General features: G+C 40.6%; 1 protein-coding gene across 1 annotated transcript; it reads left to right on the forward strand.

Moving 5' to 3' along the window:
* Positions 1-343: 343 nt before the first annotated feature.
* emx3 (empty spiracles homeobox 3) lies at positions 344-19,953 on the forward strand. Its single transcript, XM_086304543.1, has 3 exons — positions 344-1,003; positions 10,702-10,886; positions 16,689-19,953. Exons 1-3 carry the CDS (start codon positions 637-639, stop codon positions 16,854-16,856), a joined length of 720 nt encoding a protein of 239 aa, XP_086160669.1. The 5' UTR covers positions 344-636; the 3' UTR covers positions 16,857-19,953.
* Positions 19,954-21,572: the final 1,619 nt, after the last annotated feature.

The following is a 21,572-nucleotide window of genomic DNA, read 5'->3' on the forward strand; positions in this document are numbered from 1 at the left end:
TCAACTGTTTGTCACATTTCCACGATAAATAAATTTCTTTAAGCACATTTCCCTCTCACTAAACGAACATTAGAAGATAACCAGATGATGATTTTTAATTAGACAGCTCATATTAATCATCTCTGCTATGACCTCATCACTCTCATCATCATCCTCCTCTTAATCATCCTCTTCATCACTGTCAGTCATTATCATCATCACCTTTAACATTCCTCCTCCTCCTCACCGTCATCCTCTCCATCAACAAAATGGCTGTCGGGGCGGCTGCCTGTGCGCATGCTCGGCGCACACCTCTGGCAGAGAGGGCAGGTATCAGTGCCGAGGCTCCTGACTGACTGACACTCCCGGCTCGACTCACACATCAGCGCGCGGCGGCACGAGGCAGGAGGACACGCGGCCGAGGATCACCCGGAGCCTCTGAGCACTATCACCCCGACAGCGGAGCCCACCCCGGGCACAGGTGAGAGGAAACTTCGGCCCCTTCCTGGTGCGGAGTGTCCGGATTTGCGCTTTTACGCACAGCGGAGAGTCACCATGGGGGGAGTGGGAGTGTGAGCTCCCCGAGTCCGCGGACCTGGACTGACTGGACGGCGGGTCGTTGAAGAGTTGAGCGCTCGGTCTGCAGCGGTGCTCACGATGTTCCAGCACGGCGGAAACAAGAAGTGCTTCACCATCGAGTCTCTGGTCGGGAAGGACGGAAGCAATCACGGCGGCGGCTCCGGGGAGGAGCCCATCCGGCCCACGGCGCTGCGCTTCCCGGACTCCCTGCACCCGGCCGCTGCCGCAGGAGTGTTCGGCTCCTGCTTCCAGGGGAGCAACGGGAGGACTTTGTTCCCGGACATGGTGCTGCAGGAGCCCGGCACACACGCACAGGGCCCCGGCGGGCTGCCGCTGCACCCGCTGCAGATCCCCCCGCAGAGCTTCTTCAGCCCGCAGCACCGGGACGCGCTCAGCTTCTACCCGTGGGTGCTGCGGAGCCGGTACCTGGGACACCGCTTCCAAGGTGAGCCGGGAGGAGGAAGGGTGGCGGGACCCTCGCACTTACTCCCGTGGTTTCTGTCGCGTTTTAAACGCTTCCAGGCTCTTTTGGGGTCACACCCGGTCTCTCCACACTCCGTGGGTCTTTTCTCTAACGTGAGCGCGTGCGCTGTCTTAAAATAAACGGGTTCAGTGAGCAGAGAGCGCACCAAACTCTCTGAGTGTTCCTCTTAGTTTGACATTTAATTGTTCTCTGGTATTATTATTATTATTATTATTATTATTATTTTAAACGGTAGTTTTGATTGGTTTAATTTCAGTTTGGGTTGAGAAAGAAATACTCTGCACTCTGCAGATTCAGAGCTAACAGGATTTTGTAGTAACAGACTGAGTCACTGTCAGAGTTCAGAATAACACACACAATAATTTGATGTCATTTGGATGTTTTCCAGACTCTAAAAACCAAAAAAGTATCGATGAACTTTCACTGTTTCCCCTCACACACACACACACACACACACACACACACACACACACACACACACACACACACACACACACACACACACACACTATAAATCAGAATTTGCTCCTGTGTAAGTATGAAACTCCCACCTGTAATATCAATAATGTTATTATTTAATAATCTGCGTTAATCTCGTCTTTCTGTCGGTTTTTCTGTTTTTTAACGATGTTGAATTTTTTGCTCCTCCAAACTTTTCTCATTTTTTTTCATTTTTTCCCGCAGACAAAAACTTTTTAATTTTAAAGCTTAGGTGAGATCGACGCGCGCCGATTAAAGCGGCAACATGTCACCGTTTTATGCTCAGGTGATTTATGTGTTATTGATGAAGGTGATTATGGATCCAAACTTTCAACTTTTCTAAAAACAAAACAAAACAAATCAAAACAACAACAAAAAGAGATAAAAAAAAAACCCCCACAATTTCCTTTGTGAACTAAATATTCAGAGTCTCGTTTAAAGAGTCATTTCGTTTTTCAGGAAACTTTTTTTTTTTTTTAAAGAAATTGATTATTGGGAGCTGCTCTTTGATTGGTGATCGGAAAAAGCGCAGCAGCTAAAATCAGGCCGCAGAAATTTTTAAAATATCAATAAAAAAATCTGATCAGCTCAAGTAACGAAATGTTTTTCTATCCTAAACACGGACATTTATTTAACTAATTTATTCAGTGAAGCCATATAAATGGGTCAGGTGTCTAATAATAATAATAATAACAACAACAATAATAATAACAATAATAATAATAATAATAATATGAAGAAGATGGCCATAACAGGACAAAAATAAAACAATAATATTTTTTTAATTCATTTTTTGTCTTTTTTATTTCCATTAACCATAAAGCAAGAAACAAAACAAAAAATCTTATTTAATCATGCTACTCGAGAAATAAAATAAATGAAAAAGAAAAGGAAAATAGTAAATAAAACAAACATTTTGTATATTAGCTAAACATATGTAACATACACTAAACAAAGAATACAAAATTGATAAACTCAGTTATTGGCAGTCATAAAACGTCTAATGAAATCATTTAAAAAAATCAAAATGTTGTGTAAATGAATTTGTCTCACAATTTAAAAAAACAATTTTATTTGATCTGGTTATGTTTGTAACATTACATTTTTTTTTCATTAAAAGCAAAAAAAGCAAATTTCTTCAGGTTAGTTAACAGAAAACATACAAAAAAAGTAAAATTTTAAAGCCTGGAATAAAAGTGTGAAAACAAACAGGGGAAAAACAGTTGTTGAGAATCAGTTCAAATATGAAACAAAACAATTTTATTAAATAAAAGAAATTAAAATAATAGGGTTTTTGGAAAATAACCAAAAACACACATGCATGTTAGCTCACAAACTCAAATAAATAAATAAATAAATAAATAAATAAATAAATAATCCTAACACTGAACAGGCGAGATTCACCTGACAGGCTGAACCTGAGCTGAGCTGCAGCTCGGTCATGTTTGGTTCACAGGTTTCACAGAAGTTTCACTAACGTTGTCGTCTCTCGGTTTAACTCTTAAATCCAGTTTCTCCGTGACATCACGTCTCAACGTTTTTATGAATCACTGCTGTTAAAAAAAAAAAAATAATTTATGAGAAAAAATTGAAACCATAAAGTAAACTCAGATTGTGTCAAATAAAAACCTAAGTGTTAGCCCGCTTTGTGATATCTACACATTTATTTATACAGTTATCTATGTTAGGAATATTTGTAAGATTTCTGTAGCCTGTTTTTGTTTTTTCAGTCCCATTACAACAACTTTATTTACATTCACGACTGGATCCAGTCATCATTTTTAAAGAAGAGACTCAGAAATCTCTGTTTCAGCTTCAGTTTACAGCTGATTTATGAGAGGAAACATTTTATCCATACTATTTTTTTTAAATTATACAATTAAATATCTACGTAATTGTGGGGACTTAAGGAAAAAATACATTTTGCTTTAAACCCTTTTGTAAATTTTCAACCAAAGGTAAACAAAAATAAATCTTTTCAGAGTTCAGTGATTAAAACAAGATAATCTGCTGCTTTTCTTCTATGACTGTTATTTTTATTTTCAGTTGAATTAATATTTTTAGAGTTTTAAACATTCCAAGGAAGTTTTGGTAATTTGTTTAACCTTTTTTTGCCCAAGTTAATCAATTAATCACCAAAATGTAAATTCTATTTTTTCTCAGTTATAAATCAGCATTTTCAGAATTCACTGCCCAGAGAGAGAAAATATTTTTTCTGATCCAGATGTGTCCTTCAGCTTAGTACATCTTCGGATTTGAAACAAAAATAAACATCCCAAACACTTCAAGTTCAAAAGGACCGCAGCTTTGGGATTATTTTCAGCAGCGGATCGATATAATGAACATTTGTGGCAACACGTGTGTGTGTGTGTGTGTGAGAGAGAGAGAGTGTAAATAGAGTTAAACTGCAGAGTTACCTTTCCCTCAGGTGAACTGATTAACCTCCCCCCCGGCACACACACACACACACACACACACACACACACACACACACACACACACACACACACACACACACACACACACACTTCAGCTCAAACTTCCTTTTTTTCCGTCCAAACAGATTTTTGATTTCTGGCTCATCACATTTCTGCATTTCATCAAAATCGAGCAGAAACTCTTTCATAAATTTATTTTTGGTTGTAGTTCGAAGCGTTGTTTTCTCGCTCCTGCCCGCCGTTTATCTACTCTTTGAGAGTTTGAATCTTTTTGTTGTAATCTTTAGTCCTGTTGAGTTCTGCTCTGGTTCTTTGTGACTCCTTGTGGCAGTTTTTGTATTTTTGTGTAGTTTAGAGTTTTTGTGGTTGTTTCCTTTGTTGCAGATCTTAAGTTGTTTTGAGTTTTTCGTTTTGCGTCCCTCTGCGATCGTGTTTTCGACTCTTTGCCTGACGTAACTTTACAATAAGATGAAACTAAGTCGACGTGTTTGGAAAAAACCCAAAAATCAAACGAGTCAGGTTATTTATTTATTTTTACATTTCTTAATACTTCTGCTGATTGTCTGTGAGCGCCTGTGAACCATCAGTTTTTGGTTCTTCTATGATTCCTTTTGTTGTTTTTGCTCAGGCCTTCTGTTTGGTAACGGCAGCCAATCAGAAGAAGGTTGTATTAAAAGGGGGAGGAGCTAAAACTGCTTTTGTCAGACTGAGGATGAACTGAGAGGCCCAGGCTGAGATACTGGAGGATTATGGAAATGAGCAGTATGGGTCGCCGTACTGCTCATTTTTTATTTATTTATTCTCAGAAAAGTGAAATCTGCGTTTTAAAGACCGTTAACCTTCAAACATGGCGGCGTGTGCCATGACCCATTTCCTGTTTATTACAGACTAAAACCTGAACTCTGGTGATGTTCAGCATCTGTTTCAGTGCAGATGTGCAGATGTGACATACCCGTGACATGTTTCCTGCTTCCTGAAGCACTTTAATCATCATTAATCAGACATTTATATTCACACATCTAAAGGCTTAAAAAGACTTAACTGACAAAATAATCATCAGCCCACAAAAATACTTTGTTTTTTCAAGCTGAAATATGAAACTGCTGGAGATGGATGCTCTGATTTTTTTAATGAACTATTATTTAAGTTCAGCCAGAAAATCGTCTATTTATTTTTTTCAGAAACTTCAGCCGATAATTGATTGTAATGATTCACGATCGATGGAGCTCACCAAGGGACATTAAAATTGATCTCAAAAACAAAGAGAAGTTGTTTTACATTTCTTTGTCACTGTAAGCTAAGTTTTTAGCTCGAGGCTTCGTCTTGAGCTCCAGTTTGGATGTTTAGCTGCAGTCTCTTTAAGCTTTTCTACAAACCACGCAGGTGTCATTAAAGACGACCCTCACGGGCGTCTTTAGTTGTTCTTACTTCAGTTTGATGAGCGACAGTTCACCAGTTTCATCCTGTCTCTCAGCTCCAGAGAAACTTTTCATGTAAACCTGTTTGACTGAAATCATGAAAGTTTGAATAATCCTGCTGACAGACCGGACCGGTCACATGACCTGCTTCTCTCCCTCTCGGAGGTGAAAACCCCCCAGCGAGGCTGCAGGTGTTGGTTCTGCTGCGTGAAGCTGATGATGATGGTGTTTTTGAGGGTGCGTTAGCTTCAGTCTTGCTGTGGGCGCGCTTCTTTATTTATGTGAAGCTATTCAGCCTCCTCCAGATGTGCGATTCAGTGTCGGAGTTCAGGTTTCTGGCTGATTTTGTGTCTTTTCTTTTCGGAAGTGACCTAATTAAATGTTCTTCTTCACATCTGACAGAAATTTTAAACAGAACATGAATGTGTGCACAGTGTTTTCTACATTTTAGAAGATTTTACAGTTTATTTGACGTCACAAACTCCTGGACTTCTCTAGTTCTCTATGAAATAATCGTGTTTAATATAATAATTTCACATTTCCTCGTTTATTTATCTGAACATTTATTGGAGCGTATCTTTTCCCAGTCAGGGTTAGTGCAATTAAAGTAAAACTACAACTAGGTGATAAAAATATTTCAGGTAACAGGTTAAAAAAATAAAAGTAACATAACTGCATTCTATGCTTAAATAAAAAGCTAATAAATAAATAATAAAGTGTAGGGTAATGTGTTCAGTTTTAGTCTTTGTGCGTAAACGGGTGAAGAGCTTTGCAAGGCAAATCAAGGTAACACTGAAACTGATAAAAACTCAAACAAACAATTAAAAAAAACAAACAAACCGCAGTGAGTCTGCAGGCGCTGACTTTGTCGTATTTTTGTGTTTTGCTGGTGTTTCTGGGCTGTTTTCCAGCCTTCAGCTGCTTGTCTTTGTTCTACTCGCTCGCCTTCCCTCGGACTCTCACGCGTGACGGGGACAGCCCGACTGTAAATTGTGTGTGGTGTATGTGGTGGAGACGGCGGCGTTCGCCCTGATTCCACTGCAGAGTATGAAACTTCAGGTGGAGGCGGGAAACAAAAGAAACAAGCAGAAGCTTTTAGTCTGGAATCTGAAACCATGTTTTTCTGAAACCTGTGTTTTTACACGGGGACGTTACATTTGAGCTCGAGTCGGTCACGCTTTACCTCTGCTAGCTGTTCCAGATGTTTATGGAGCTTCATTGTGAAAAAAGGACTAAACGATCTTTTCATGTGGCGCCTTTTCTGCTGGGTTTTTAACTTTTGATCTGGAGGTTATAAATTATTCTCAAAGCTTAACATGATCTACTTTTTCCTGAATTTCCCATTTTTATCAGCTTTTTGTGCAGTACATTAGGAGGTTGGTTGTTTAATGAAGGACTCACAGTTCATTTTTTCTCTTAATGGTCAACGTGTCGCTCGTGTGACGTAGATGCAGCTGAGAGACGTGAAACTGACCTGATGAAGGCCGCCCGCTGAAACGCGTGGGTCAAGTCTTTATACTGAAATGTCGCTGACGCCTAAACTTCTCCTTGTTCTCTCTGGACCTTTGAAGAGGATGAAGTTGTGTCATTTCTGTTTTCAGAAATGTTCATGAAGTTCGGACGTTTCGATGTCACGTTTTTATTTTATTTTAGAGTAAAATTCATAAACTGACTTTTATTATTTGTTAAAAATTTAAATTTAAAAATTTAAATCCTGCCAACCGACTAACACGTTCTTCTTCTTGTGTTTCAACCTTTCCAGTGCGCTCGCCGCTGATTTTTCCCGCCATGAAGCTGCCGCCTCGGAGCTTCGCGACCTTTGACCTGCCTGAAAATCTCACCGTTGTTACATTAAAACATCATTTGATACTCAACAGAACTATTTGCAAGGCGAGGCGGCCATGAGTCACGCCACCCGAGTCCGCGTTTGCATATGAATGTCGCTTTAGAGACGCTAAGGTGGGATAAAAGGCGTGAGAACGTGTCGTCAATTGTCCTCCTCGCCTTACCATGCTGCCACCGTTTTTGCGTAACGCGCATCGTCCTCGGGCAGAAGTCGGATTTGTTTTTATGTAAAATATTAAGAAAGATATTTCCGTGCGATTTTAATAAACGGTCAGAAAACGAGTCACACAAAGAGAAGCGGCGGCGACGCTCTCGCTCAGATTTCTTTCACCGCGCGCGTCTCATAAACAAATGAGCGTCTCGTTTTCAGCCTGTGATCGGTAAAACGATGATTCACCGCAGTAAAATCTGACCGCAGATCAGATTTAAGCGCGTGTTAGCTGGAAAATTAACTTCATCATCTTCGTTTCACGTAGCTAATTTACATTTCTGTGGCTGACGTCTGAAACTGAACTCGCTTCTGTTCGGCCAGTTTCTCAGATTTGCACAAAAGAAGATGTGACGCGGTCAAAAATGAGTCCCGGCCGTCGTCTTCAGACGTCCCGTTTTGTTCAGAGAAAGAAAAATATTCATTCAAAGCTTTAAACTGATGCTTTTTCTAAAACTCAACCGTTCGCCTCACGTTCCTCGTTGGTCAGCAGCACATTCGTCTCTTTGTTCAGGATTTGAACTGGCGAACGTCTCCTGACGGTGATTGGAAATATGGACGTTTCACCTCAAATCTATGCAATTCAGTTCAGTTTCCTTTATGCAGCGCCAAATCACAGCAACAGTCACCTCAAAGTCCAAAACAGACGGCGGAGAGTTTGTTTAAACTCAAGGTGGCATCGTCCTCTTTGACCCGCTGTTATCTGTCGTCACCTCTCCAGCGTTTGTTTGTAGACCTGAAGAAGCCTCTTGGATGTGAGCGGAAACGTCTTCAGACACTTACAGAAGTCCAGTCGTTTTCTTTTCAGCCTCTCAAGTCTGCCATGACCTCTATAACTGAGAACTGACACGAGCGGCACATTTTCACATCCACGTTAGAGTCACACTGAAATTTAGATTTTTTACCTGTTTGCTGTTGCTAAGGATCTAAATCTGATAACGGGAACGAACGCCTTTTAGGAACGTGGGTAAAATCCACCCTGACACTGGTGACCTGCTGGTGGTCTGACGGATGTTTGCAGGTTGAGTGAAGACAGGAAGTTTGCACTGAGTTTGCCTGACAGCTGGAAGGATCTGACGTAAAGACAAAGGCGGACAGTTTCAGCTCCCTGCTGTCATTTTTAGATGATTTTCTAGCATCTCTAAAAAAAAATCTTAGGGACTGTTTTTAAATTGCATTATGTAGAAAACGTGCTGACCTCGGTCCTTCATGTGTTGTAAAGTAAATATCTGATCCTGTGGCTCTATGAATGTCAAACATGCGAGTAATTCACATCAGGAAGATGAAGGAGAACCGAAACCTGCTGTTTCTAAAACAGTTGATCTGAATTTGGTGCATGGTGTCATACCTGGGTTTAATCTGTGTGAAAGCCTTCAGCTGGTTTTAAAGAATAAGCTGTACGTTGTTTACGAGAAACTAGAAATTAAAGTCTACAGACCTCCAAATATTTCAGGGACTTGAAGCGTCTGTCGTTCTGTGCATCCCTGAGCTCCAGGCTCACAGCTGTGGCAGCAGACATTTACCCTCAAACATCCCGAAGACCGAGCTCTGGGAGTTTTTTGAAAATCGAATTTTAAAACATGAAAGATGTTTGAGGGGTTTTTTTTATTTATTTTTTTTATCTCTGACCAAAACCAACACCCAAAACATTTTTTATTTCATTTTTAAAGCTTTAATAGAAAAAGTAATCACATATGCTCCCGAAACTTGACTACTTGTTCTCACAACACCGTCATTTAGGACCAAAGTAACCTGAAAGTTGGCAGTTCTGACCCAGATGTGGCCCACATCTGTAGTTTTCTTTAGGCCTCCGCTCGTCCACAGGTCCTACTTAAACGAGCACGGCAGGTGTGCTTGCTGATGCCCAGACGTGTCCGTCGCCTGTGTTTTAATGTTTGTTTCCCCTCATTTTCAAATTCCTGCCTTATTTTATCTAATCTCGCATTTTTTCTTTGGGCTCCAGATTTTGCTGCTTTGCATTTCCGTGAAGCACTTTGTGACATTTGTCTATAAAAGCTGCTTCTGTTTTGGACTAAAGCAGTGAAATAATTTCCCAGTTTAAATCCTGCCACATGTTCACTTTTCATTTCCTGGTTTATAGATTTTAGTCCCACAAACTCCTGTATAAACTTATAAACGATATCCAGACCTCTGACATTTACCTGGGCGCAAATTAAAGAGAAAACGGAAGCGATATTCAGATTTCTGTTCTGGAAAATCATCCAAATGAGTGGCGATTTCAGCAGATAAAGCTTCATTTGTATATTTAAAATTAACATTTCAGAAAAAATGAAACACAAAACGTCATTCGCGGGATTCAACTGGGAAAGTTTGAAGGTGCAGGCTGTGGTCAAGCTGCACATCCAGATGCAAATGTCAAACAGACGAGGTGTTTGTTCAGATTAGCCAGAGCAAACACACACACACACACACACACACACACACACACACACACACACACACACACACACACACACACACACACCGTGCTATAACAATGATGAGCTGTGCTGCTGCACATTCCTGTCTCTGTGAGGATCAGTGTGCGATTGCTACCCAGAAAAAAAATCCCACATTAGACTTTACTATTTCAGGAGTAATTGATCACTTTGCCTGCTTACTGCTTGTAAAAAGTAATTCAAGCCACTTACTCCAAAATGTCACCAATGTAGTTGTCATCTATTAATGCAGCACTACACTTTTCATGTCATGAAATAAAATGAAGATCTGAGAGCAGAATTTGGTGAAAGAGAGTCAACATAAAAATGTTGGTGAGTCACGCAGTAGCCTGAAATGATTCCCACTGATCTCCAGATGAGTTAGTAATTTCACAGCCTGCTGTGCCCTGGATTTTGCCTTTAAGGCCACAAACAGTCCAGCTATGAGCCTGCAGGCTCCGCTTGGGGTATTTTAATCAGAAAATAAAACGTTTGTGAGTGTTTGTGTGTATTCAGACTTCCAGTCAAAGAGGGCAGCTTTGCATGATTCACGATTCAAAATAATCCTTCTTTATGTCACACTGAACCGTGACCAAGCTTCTTCCTTCATCCTGCCTGGAATGAGCTCCTCCTCCTTACACCAGCTTTCCTCTAATTGGCTCTCCCTCAGGGGGGATATGCCCCCCCCCCCCCCCCAATGACATCACAAGTATCCAAGATTAGAAAAAACTGACAAACTGAGTGGTCGGAGCAGCAGGGATCACTGAACATACACTAAACTTATTTTTACAAACTAACTCAGCTCTCTCTGTGTGTGTGTGTGTGTGTTCAGGTGAGGACAGCAGTCCGGAGAACCTGCTGCTTCACGGTCCATTCTCCAGGAAACCCAAACGGATCCGGACGGCGTTCTCGCCTTCGCAGCTGCTCCGCCTTGAGCGAGCCTTTGATAAAAATCACTATGTGGTCGGAGCGGAGAGGAAGCAGCTGGCCAGCGGGCTGTGCCTGACCGAGACGCAGGTAGGCATCATGGGAAACCGAGCAGGAGGAGCAAGGCATGATGGGAGGAGAAGGCGGATTTAGCAGAGAAAATGATGATTTCACAGTTTAGCGGAGAATAAAAAAAACTTCTCAAAAACCGCAGGGTGAATTTAAACGAGATGAATGGATGAAAATGTAAAAAAGCGTCAAAACATGAAAACGTGAGTGAATACATGAATCAAAAGCAAATTATTTAAAAAAAAAAGAATCTATTGGACTCTAATTTGAATGAAAAGTGATCAATGAATGGATGAATAAACAATGAAACACTTACATGAGTCATAAGTTTCTTCAAAATTAAAACATTTTTGGAAAATATGAATGAATGAAAGTTAAGATTAAATCTTCCACCTAAAATATTAGTGAATGGATGATTAATAGAGGCATGAACAAGTGAATAATAACAGTCTACAGTGAAACAACCCCCCCCCCCCCCATTTATAAAAAATTAATGAACTCAATAAAATAAAAACATTGAAACAGTGAAAATTCTGAAAACACATGAATGAATGAATGAATAATAATAATAATAAACTTTATTTATAAAGCACACTAAAAACCAAGGGTATACCAAGGTGTTTGAAAATAAATAAATAAATAAAAATAAAATAGGAAAAAGGAGATGGGAGGGAAAAGAGAAAGGACCTGGCATATCAATTATAAAACCTTGACAATCATAATACATAAAAGTAGTTAACAAAGCGTAACGGATAAAAATGTATCAACGCACACCAAATATTAGCTTGGTGGAAAAGCAAGATTAAATAAATAAGTCTTCAACCGTGATTTAAACAATGGCATAGAGTCAGACGCCCGGATAGCAACAGGAAAATTGTTCCATAAGACTGGGGCAGCTACAGCAAACGCACGGTCGCCGCGAGACTTCAGCCGAGAACGAGGTTGCTCCAGAAGAAGTTGGGTAGCAGATCTAAGTGCTCTGACAGGAGTGTGGAACCTAAGAAGCTCATTGAGGTAGCTCGGTGCCAAATTATTGATAATTCTGTATGTGAAAAGTAGTATTTTAAATTGAATACGGTATTTAACTGGCAGCCAGTGCAAGCCAGCAAGAACAGGAGTGATGGAAGAAAATTTCCTGCTAGCTGTCAAAAGGCGTGCTGGACAGTTCTGGACAGTCTGCAATCTAAGGAGAAGGGAGGAGGAAAGGCCAATGTAAAGAGAGTTGCAGTAGTCCAACCTGGAAGTCACGAATACGTGAATACGTTTTTCCAGGTCATTATGCGGAATATAGCACTTAGTCTTAGAAATGAGGCGCAGCTGATTAAAACTAGACCTCACAACAGCAGACACTTGCTTGTCAAATGTAAACGAGCTATCCAGTAAGATGCCCAAATTACTGTCATAATCAGAAGGGGAGCTAGCAAAAGGCATCAGAGCAGCACACAATTGGTCACGGGGGATTTTACTATCGAACACCACGATCTCCGTTTTCTTTTCGTTCAGGACAAGAGAATTACTCTTGAACCAATCTTTAACCTCACGCATGCATTCACGAAAATAGTGAAAAGACATAGCAAGATCGTCAGTAATCTCAAACTAAATCTGTATATCATCAGCATAGCAATGTAACGCAATATTATACTTCTCAAAAATTGCTCCAAGAGGGAGCAGATATAGTGAGAAGAGAATAGAGCCTAATACAGATCCTTGAGGCACACCACAGGGTACAGGTACCAAGCAAGATGAGAAGTTCCCCAAATTAACCAAGAATGACCTGTCAGCGAGATAAGATTTAAACCAGTTAAGGGCAGTGACTCTTATACCCACAGTATGCTCAAGTCTTAGTAGAAGAATGTTATGATCCACCATATCAAACGCAGAGGAAAGGTCCAATAAAACCAGGACCACAGAGCGTCCAGAATCAGTGCTTTTTACTACTCTGTCTATGAACGGATGACCTAAAACAGAGAAATGTCTTTTAGATGAAAGCATGAATGCATCAATTAAATAAAGTACTCAAATGGTACCAAAAAAATCATCTTTGGATAAAAAAAATGAAGAAAAACTTAAAAAAAGAGTTTTTTGAATGCTAAATGGAGAACAAAGATTTCATTCAGAATGGATGGATGAATGGATGACTGGGTGGATGAATGGAAGAGTGGTGGATGGATGAATGGATGAGTGGATGAATGGATGAGTGGGTGAATTAATGGATGAGTGGATGAATGGATGGATGGATGAGTGGAAGAATGAATAGATGAGGGGGTGGATGAATGGATGAGTGGAAGGATGAATGGATGAGTGGGAGGATGAATGGATGGATCGGTGGATGGATGAGGATAAACTGCCCATAAAGAACAATATTTTAGGCAAAAACCAAAGACTGAATAAAAATACAAAATACAGCGTGAGAATAAGAAGAGGTGAATGAGTGAATCTCTTAAATAAAAACACTCACAGTGTGTGTTTGGGATTTGAACCTGTAACCCTACCTGTGTTGGTGCCTTGCTCGCCGGGCTCCTTGCCATCCGTCAGGATGATGCTCTGTCTGGCGTCAGGCTGCTGGCTGGGATCCAGCCTGGAGGAATGGCGGGGGGAGGAGTGAGTCGACGGTTAGTCAGCTCCCGCTGCCTTTTCTCAGGGCTGATCAACAGTGTTTGTCATCGGGTCGGTGCGGTGATATGCGCCCTGACGCCAGTGATTCACACACCTTTTTTTATGAGCTAATTTCACAGCAGAGGACAGGAAGACAGGCAGTGAGTGATCCATCAATCAGCTGGGAATCAGCCAGCAGCGGTTATTAATCGCACATAAATCACAGCTCTTTGCAGTAATGATCGAGTCGCTCCTGCAGGATGCCTCAGGGCTTTCCCAAAACATCAGCTTCAATCAATAAACAGCCATCACTGGAAGGCCAGTGGGGGGGGGCGATGAGGGGCCACAGTAGGAGTATCGCTTACAGTGACAGCACCTCGAGGGCATGTTGGTCTAACACAGCGGTTTCAAACATCCGGCCCGTGGGCCACATCAGGCCCGCGGTGTAATTGTATTCGGCCTGTCAGTATGCGGGAGCCAAATCTTCAGCCCTGCAGAGAATCCATGCAGGCAGGGGCGGGACTTTATTTTGAAACGGAAAACCATGCAGCCAATCACATGCAGACAATAGTGGTACAGGCCAAGTACACAGAGAGGCGGGGAGTCTGATTTAAAAAACAAAAATCAGGAAAAAGTGAAGAGATGGGTGAAAACGTAAAATGAGCAGCATCTGGCTGCATTTCAGTGGTTTTGGAAAGCTGAGTGTAGAATTTATAAAATTAGGATCTGGATGAAGTCATACGCGTTTTTAGTTTCAGTTATTTCCCATCACGGAGGACAAAAGGTTTCAAACCTCATGTGTGTTCTCACTGCTAGTAGTGAATCCATATAAGCTTTTATGAAAACACTGGATAAAAAATGGCTTCCTTGAAAAAGATTAAATTTACAGTCCAGTGTTCAATATTACATAAAATAAAGTGTGTTTGAATGGCAGAGATGTGTGCATGTGGCCTGAATGTGCGCCTGAAGCCATTTATTATTATAATTTATAATTCTTGTCTTGTTTGTTCTGCTGCTCATTGCAAACAAGCACAAGCAGACATTAAACTTTTAATTGTATTTTTACAGCTTTTCCTACTGATAAAAACCTCCCTCATGGCCATTCATACTACACAAAGTAATTAAGCAACAAACAATTAAATTACAGAGAAGTTTTCTTTTCACTTTCTATGGTAGAAATTTCTGAAAACAAAAAATTGGACCGTGGACGATGAGCTACCACAACTTTTTCTGTAATTTTGCTAACAAATTTCTTTCTTTGTCTTTATCGTGTCGAAACAGTTAAATAAAGGGGAGTTTCACTGGTCCACTGATCAAAGTGGGCTGTATGTTGCCCTCCATGTAAAACGAGTTTGACAGCCCTGCTCTAACATTTGCAGGATCCAGCCTCGGAGCAGTTTATTGGTCGATCTATGTGAGAGTGAGGACATCCTCCGTCTAGAGTTTAAAAAATGAGCAATGTTTTATTCACTGAGGCTCCAAACCAACGACTGAGGTCATTAACTCATCAGGAAGGTGCTCACTGAGGTCACAGGTCATGGCAGACTTCTATATAACCTGAACATTTGTCTAACAAGTGGCCATGGTGGCCATCACAAAGCAAGCAGGGTTAAGGCACCTCTGCACCGGCTTCACTTTTCAGACCTGGACGGTGCTGTCTCTGGATCTAGATGTTCCAGCGGCATTTTCCAGTTCCTGCTGGTGAAGCTCGAGATATTCCCGGACTAGGTGGGATATATAATCTAGCCCAGCACCTCCAAAGACCTCCGAAAACATGATCTGAAAAACAGGAAGAGCTTGGTTATCCTGTTGTTCAGATCATGGAAGTGATATCGGACAGAGCTGGAAAAAGCTGACGTGCTGCTGGAGAAGCTGATTTGGGTAGTTAGTATCCAACACCTCATTCTTAGGAATGGAAGACAGATAGAGTGACTGGTTAAATAACAGCTTTGGTTAAAGTCCAGCCCCTCACTCTGGGGCTACAACTCTCTCCCACACAGGTTAGTCATGTTTAACTGAGGCAGATTTGTTGTTTTCAGTCCTGAGGCTCTGAGAGGAGCCTGATAATCACGTTCCTTTGCTTCATCTGGAGACTAATGAGCTCCTGACTCTTCATTTAGTTTGAGAGTGACGAGTGTGACCTGTGGTGCAAGAACCCAGCAGGAAAATCCTATCTTTAACTGCCTTCTCATTGAGAGCTCGAAGATCTGATATTATTAAAGTGTCACCCGAGGCCTTGGGGAACGATGTGTTTCTATCATGTCTATCTGTATCCTGCCATCCAGATTTACTGTCGATTCAGTCGGCAGATTGTGCAACGTGAGCTCGCTGCAAGCTCGACGAGTTTTAACAGTTCTGCGTGTCACAGCCGTGTTTTACCAGCGTAGAGGTTTTAAATCACTGCGAGGCTCGCACACGTGTATCATCAGCACTGACGGCAGCACAGGATTCCAAAGAGTAGCTCTCAGAGTTCTCGGGTGTTTATTTAAGTAATACTTGTGTACTCGTCACATGTGCAGAATAAACACACCTTCACTTTGTTGTGCAGTACCTCAACGTCTTCAAGTCTTCTTGGGAATATGATCTTCCATCTTTAAATACTCTGCTGTTCTCTGTGCCACTTATGGACTTCCATCGTCATTTCAGCTCTGTCGGGTCTGACGAGCAACCCCACAGCATGATCATAACTCCACCGTGGAAGATAAAAACTAAAAACTAAAGCTAGATGTGAGAAAAGAAAACCATTAAAAAATGGACATTTGTGTGTTTGTAAAACATCTAGAAAATCAGTTTTGTGAAGATTTTTCTGTGTGAAAAGAATCCAGTTCACAAACAGTTTCTAAAGGTTTAAGATGGTTGGACTGTTCAGTCTGATTCTTGCATAAGCCTCGAGGGAATAATAAACGGTACATATTTATTTCACTTTATACTGACAACTGAGGTCAGTTTAATTCAAACTAAATGTGACGGAGAGAAGAGCTGTTTAAATTCAGAAATCTAAAAGATCTTCTTCACACCAGCTGTAGGGTTTGTTCTGGTTGTTCATACATTTATGGACAAGAAATAAAATATGAATAATTTTAATTAAATCTAAAACAATAAAAGAGGCTCTTAAACGAGTCTAAGAGACGGAAATTAGTTTTAGTTGAAATCTTTTCTCCCTGCACCACAGATTGAATAATGTCTTTATTCAGGTGTGCTCAGCCCTACGTGTGTCTCTGTGTGCAGGTGAAGGTGTGGTTTCAGAACCGCAGGACGAAGCACAAGCGTCAGAAGTTGGAGGAAGAGTCTCCTGAAGCTCAGCAGAAGAGGAAGGGCAGCCAGCACGTGAGCCGCTGGAGAGCTGCGACGCAGCAGGCCAGCGGCGAGGACGTGGACGTCATTAGCGAGGACTAGAGCGCAGCGATCGCACCGTCACGAAGCTGTTGATACACAGAAACACACACATACATACACAAACACAGAAACTGCCCCTGGGTCAGGATAGCTTGAAGACACCTGCAGGACTTTAAGGTGTGTTCAGGCACCTCATAAGGCACACAGCTTTTATTTTGAAAGGCACTCCAGTTCAGTTCTTTACATGAGGTGAAATATCAGCATCAGAACAATCAAATCTGCTTTTCAGATTGTTTACCAGGATGTAAATAAGTTCACTTTTAATGTGATTTAAAGTCACATGAGATTTTTCATCCAGGTAAAATAAACTGGCCGGAAGCGCCAAAGCTTTCAGTCGGATGTCAAAACCAAACTGAAGCAGCTTCAGTTCAAATGGAGCACAGTGCATCCTTATGTCCGAGAGCCTGGACAGTGACAGTGGCCCTCCTCAGCCCTCCTCAGCCCTCAGTGTCTGAGGTGCAAAGTTAATTATTCTTAATCTGATAGAATGACTGAGGACGATCCCCATGATCTTATTTTGGAAGTTCACTAAATGCTAACTCGCTCGTCCCGCTTCTTCCTGTAAATCACTGCGTTTTTCAAAATTTTAGAGACCCAATAATATTTAATCGCTGTGAAGGCTTTTTTTTTTTTTCCCACCACAATATTATCTGGACTCATGGCGCGCGCGCGCGCGCACACACACACACACACACACACACACACACACACACACACACACACACACACACACACACACACAGACAGCTTACCTTTCCAAGGACTCACGGACTTCCCTGGATGGCGCCCGGACATTTTTCCTTTCAGAGTTGAACTTTGATGTTTCTGAGAAGCAAAACTAAAAAAGTAGAAATGTGGTCACAGCTGCTGACTGAACACTTGGCGGTGCCAAACGAAGCCGCCGTCCTGAAATTAAAAAAAAGAAAAAGAGACTAACGTGAGAGGAGGCGCTGCCGGGATGAAGGCTTCTGAGTGTATGTCTGCGACAGAAGGCAGCCGCTCGCTCGGGTGGAGGAAATCCACCAAGCTGAACGAGGGCAAAGCAGAGAGACGAGGTTCGTCCAGGAGGCAGACAGGAGGGGGTTTATGATGACGAGGGCAGGGATACCATGTTAAAGGGGTTTGTGTCAGTCTTTACATTCCAGACTTTAACTCGGGGCTGAGAGCCAAAAAAGGTCACACATTTACACCCATAACGGGTCAGTCATTAAAAATCAGTTTTCAAAAACGAATTCCGCATGTTCTCATGGAAAAAACCTTTAAAATGAGAGTCTCAGAGGATTCTGGAAACACCCTCAGACGTAAATCTGGGTCATCAAAAGATGGCGTTTTTGGCTTTTTTGTGCTCTGGGGATAAAAATAAGTAAGACACATTAAAATTTTTACATTTCATCATCACCCCTGGTTTTTATCTTTGTGATAACCCGAGACTGAGGAACAAACTTAGTCTGCAGAGAGGCGTTCAGGTGTCTGCAGATGAAGTTTAACAGATGTGCCCAGCATCGGCAGACAGGGTGTAATCACAGACTGAGGCTAACATCCTGCTGGACGAACCGTTGTCTCCTGTTTTTATAGTAACCCCCTGAAGGAAAACCTGAGCAGAGTTTAAACATCTGCAAATATTAAATGTTTTTCTTATTGTCAACAAATCTGATCAGCTTGAGCTCCGAGTTTATCCTGAGCCTTTGACAACACGACACAAACACTCATTAATGAGTTGGAGGTCACGCACACTGATGGGTAACCTTTGTTTAATTGAATGAGTCTGCATTTGACTGGGTTTATCAAACCAATTCAAACATTTAGATATTACTCCACAAACTTTTCTTTCTGCTCTGTTGTGAAAAAAATGTAAACATCAACTGAAGATTAAAATACATTTTTTCCTCAGTAGTTTTTAAATCTTTAGATTAAAACAATCTAAAAATTGTTATAAAAGCAAATTCCTCAGGCAGAAAAGGTAAATTCTTAGGGACTATTTTCAGCGGTGGATTAATCCAGATTTGTAAAAATGACTCAGACTCTTATTTTTGGGTGTTTAGTTACACAAAAAATATTTATTCATGAACTTAACTGGTGTGAAATCTGTGAACAAAACTTAACAAGGTTTTATCCCTGCACTTTTAGGTCTTCATGTTGGGAAAAGTCAATTGAAAACATAAAATTTTAGGTATATAAGAATCTAAGATAATAACAGTGTGAAGACATATTTATTTCTTGTCTTCTTTTTTTAATTTTAAAAAAGACAAGAAATAGTGAAATTGTCAAAATGACTATTTTCAGCAGTGGATTAATCCATTTCATTATGTTGACTAAGATCTAAAGTCTTCTCTGTTATAAGTCAAGTTATTACCTAAACAAAAACAAAAAAGCAAAAACAAAGCAATGAAACTTGGAAATTAGTTTTATTTAAAAAACAAAAACAGGAAGTAGTTATCCACCTAAAGCAGAAGAAAAGCGAAGCACTTGTTCAGGATTAATCTACATTTTGTGAGTTTTTGTGGCAGCAGGACTCAAACGAGGTCATAAACATGTTTGGTAGTGCGTGTTTGAAATATGTCAGGCTCATTTTAAAGAGATGTGGTGACAATGAGAAAAATAAAGTTTGATTCAAACTCCTGCAGGAACATTTTGGCAGCTTTCCAGAGCGGCGGCGCAGGAAGCAGCTGATCCCGGAGCAGTTTGTTTTGCTTTTCATTCTAATGGTAGTTTTTGTCTTTGTGGGGAAAAATGTAGGTATTTATGTAAAAAAGGGGGAAAAAAAGAAGAAAAAAAGGATTTGGAAGTATTCTATGCATCTGACGTGTACATAATGATAATAATATTAATAACGTGTGGACTGTTTGTTTGTTCGTTTCTCTCACTGCATCAGTTCATCTGTTGGTTTCTTCTTCCTGGACAGATTTACCTCATCATCTCCTTATGTAGCAGCACTTCTTCTTCTTAGATCTATTTTTTCATCAGTTTAGGATCGAATGCACTAACTGTACAACTCATTTCCTCTGAAAAGGGGAAGGAAAAAAAATGACAGAAGCTTTGTACTGCCTGTGTTCAGATTTGGAAAAAAAATATAAATAAAAATGAACGAAATTTAAAATGTTTTCTTCATGTGTTGACAGTTTGCTCAAATATTTATTAACATTTAAATAGATTTTAACAATCTGAAAAATGGGACCTTAAAAGCTGCTACAGCTCTGTTTGGTCTGTTGGTCACATGAGTGTCACCGAACTGAGAAGGAAAAATGGATTTTATATTAAAATAAAGATGAAAAATGGGAGTGACTGTATAGAAGTCTGGGTCCCCTGCACAGGTCAGGTTGTCACTGTATTCAATATTTAGGTGGTTGCATAAGATGACATCATAATGTGTGATATAGACGAGAACCTCCAGGGGCTAAGATGTACCTGTATGCCAGGTGTGGTCACTCAACTACTGATTGAGTGGGAGGAGTTATGAAGAGACAGGTTTGGTGTACTGCAGTAATAGTATACATTACAGTTCTTATATAGATTTATTTATATCTATACACATTTTTATATAGTCAAAATATTGGTTTTTTTTTGGTAGTATAGATTTTAGTTATTGTAATTGCTGCTACACGTGTGCTATTACATGGATTATTTGGTCTTTTACTACTTTAATGTACTGTAAATAATTATTCTTTTTATTTTAAAATAAATATTTATTTAAACATGTGATTATTATATACAGTTAGGCTGACAAATACTTGGGCTGAGACAACTTTTTTTTCAGATTTTGGTTCTGCACATCACAACAATGAATTTTAAATGAAACAGCTCAGATGCAGTTGAAGTGCAGCTTTGATTCAGTGGGCTGAACAAACACATTTCATAAAATGTGAGGAACTAAAACATTTTTTAACACATTCTCTTCACTTCACGGGCTCAAAAGTAATTAGACAAATTACATAACTGAAAATAAAATGTTCATTTCTAACACCCTCTGCTGGCAACGACAGCCTGAAGTCTTGACCTCATGGACATCACCAGATGCTGGGTTTCCTCCTTTTTAATGCTTGGCCAGCAGCTTTCAGGTACTTTTTGTTTGTGGGTCTTTCTGTCTGAAGTTTAGTCTTCAACAAGTGAAATGCTCAGTTGGGTCAAGATCAGGTGACTGATTTGGTCATTCAAGAATATTCCACTTTCTTGCTTTGGCTGAATGCTTTAGGTCATTGTTCATCTGTATTATAAAATATCAGACAGTATATCTCTGATTACCGCCGAATTCATTCTGTGTCACATCATCAATAAACACTGGTGTCCCACTGGCAGCTGAAGCCATCTCACTGCCTCTGCTGTGTTTTACAGATGTTCACATTCACACGCATGGGCAATTTAGAATTACCAATTAACCTAACCCCATGTCTTTGGACTGTGGAGAAAGCTGGAGTACCCGGACAGAACCCATGCAAACACGGGGTTCTGGTAGAGGTTGATCTTGGTTTCATCTGCCCAAAGAAGGTTTTTCCCAGAACTGTGCTGGCTTCTTTTTAGATGGTTTAAAATCCAATCTAGCCTTTCTATTCTTGAGGCTCATGAGTGGCTTGTACCTTGCAGTGAACCCTCTGTATATTCTTTCATGCAGTCTCCTCTTTATCTTCTTCTCTTCTCTTTTTGGATATATCGATACACTTACCTCCTGGAAAGTGTAGTTCACTTGGTCAGCTGTTGTGAAGCAGTTTCTCATCAAAATGG

The sequence above is a fragment of the Aulonocara sp. 'chitande type north' Nkhata Bay genome, linkage group LG2 (assembly GCF_057382095.1).
Source record: "Aulonocara sp. 'chitande type north' Nkhata Bay isolate Kocher_YH1m ecotype deep benthic linkage group LG2, A_spYH_male_GT1.1, whole genome shotgun sequence".
NCBI classification, from domain to species: domain Eukaryota; kingdom Metazoa; phylum Chordata; class Actinopteri; order Cichliformes; family Cichlidae; genus Aulonocara; species Aulonocara sp. 'chitande type north' Nkhata Bay.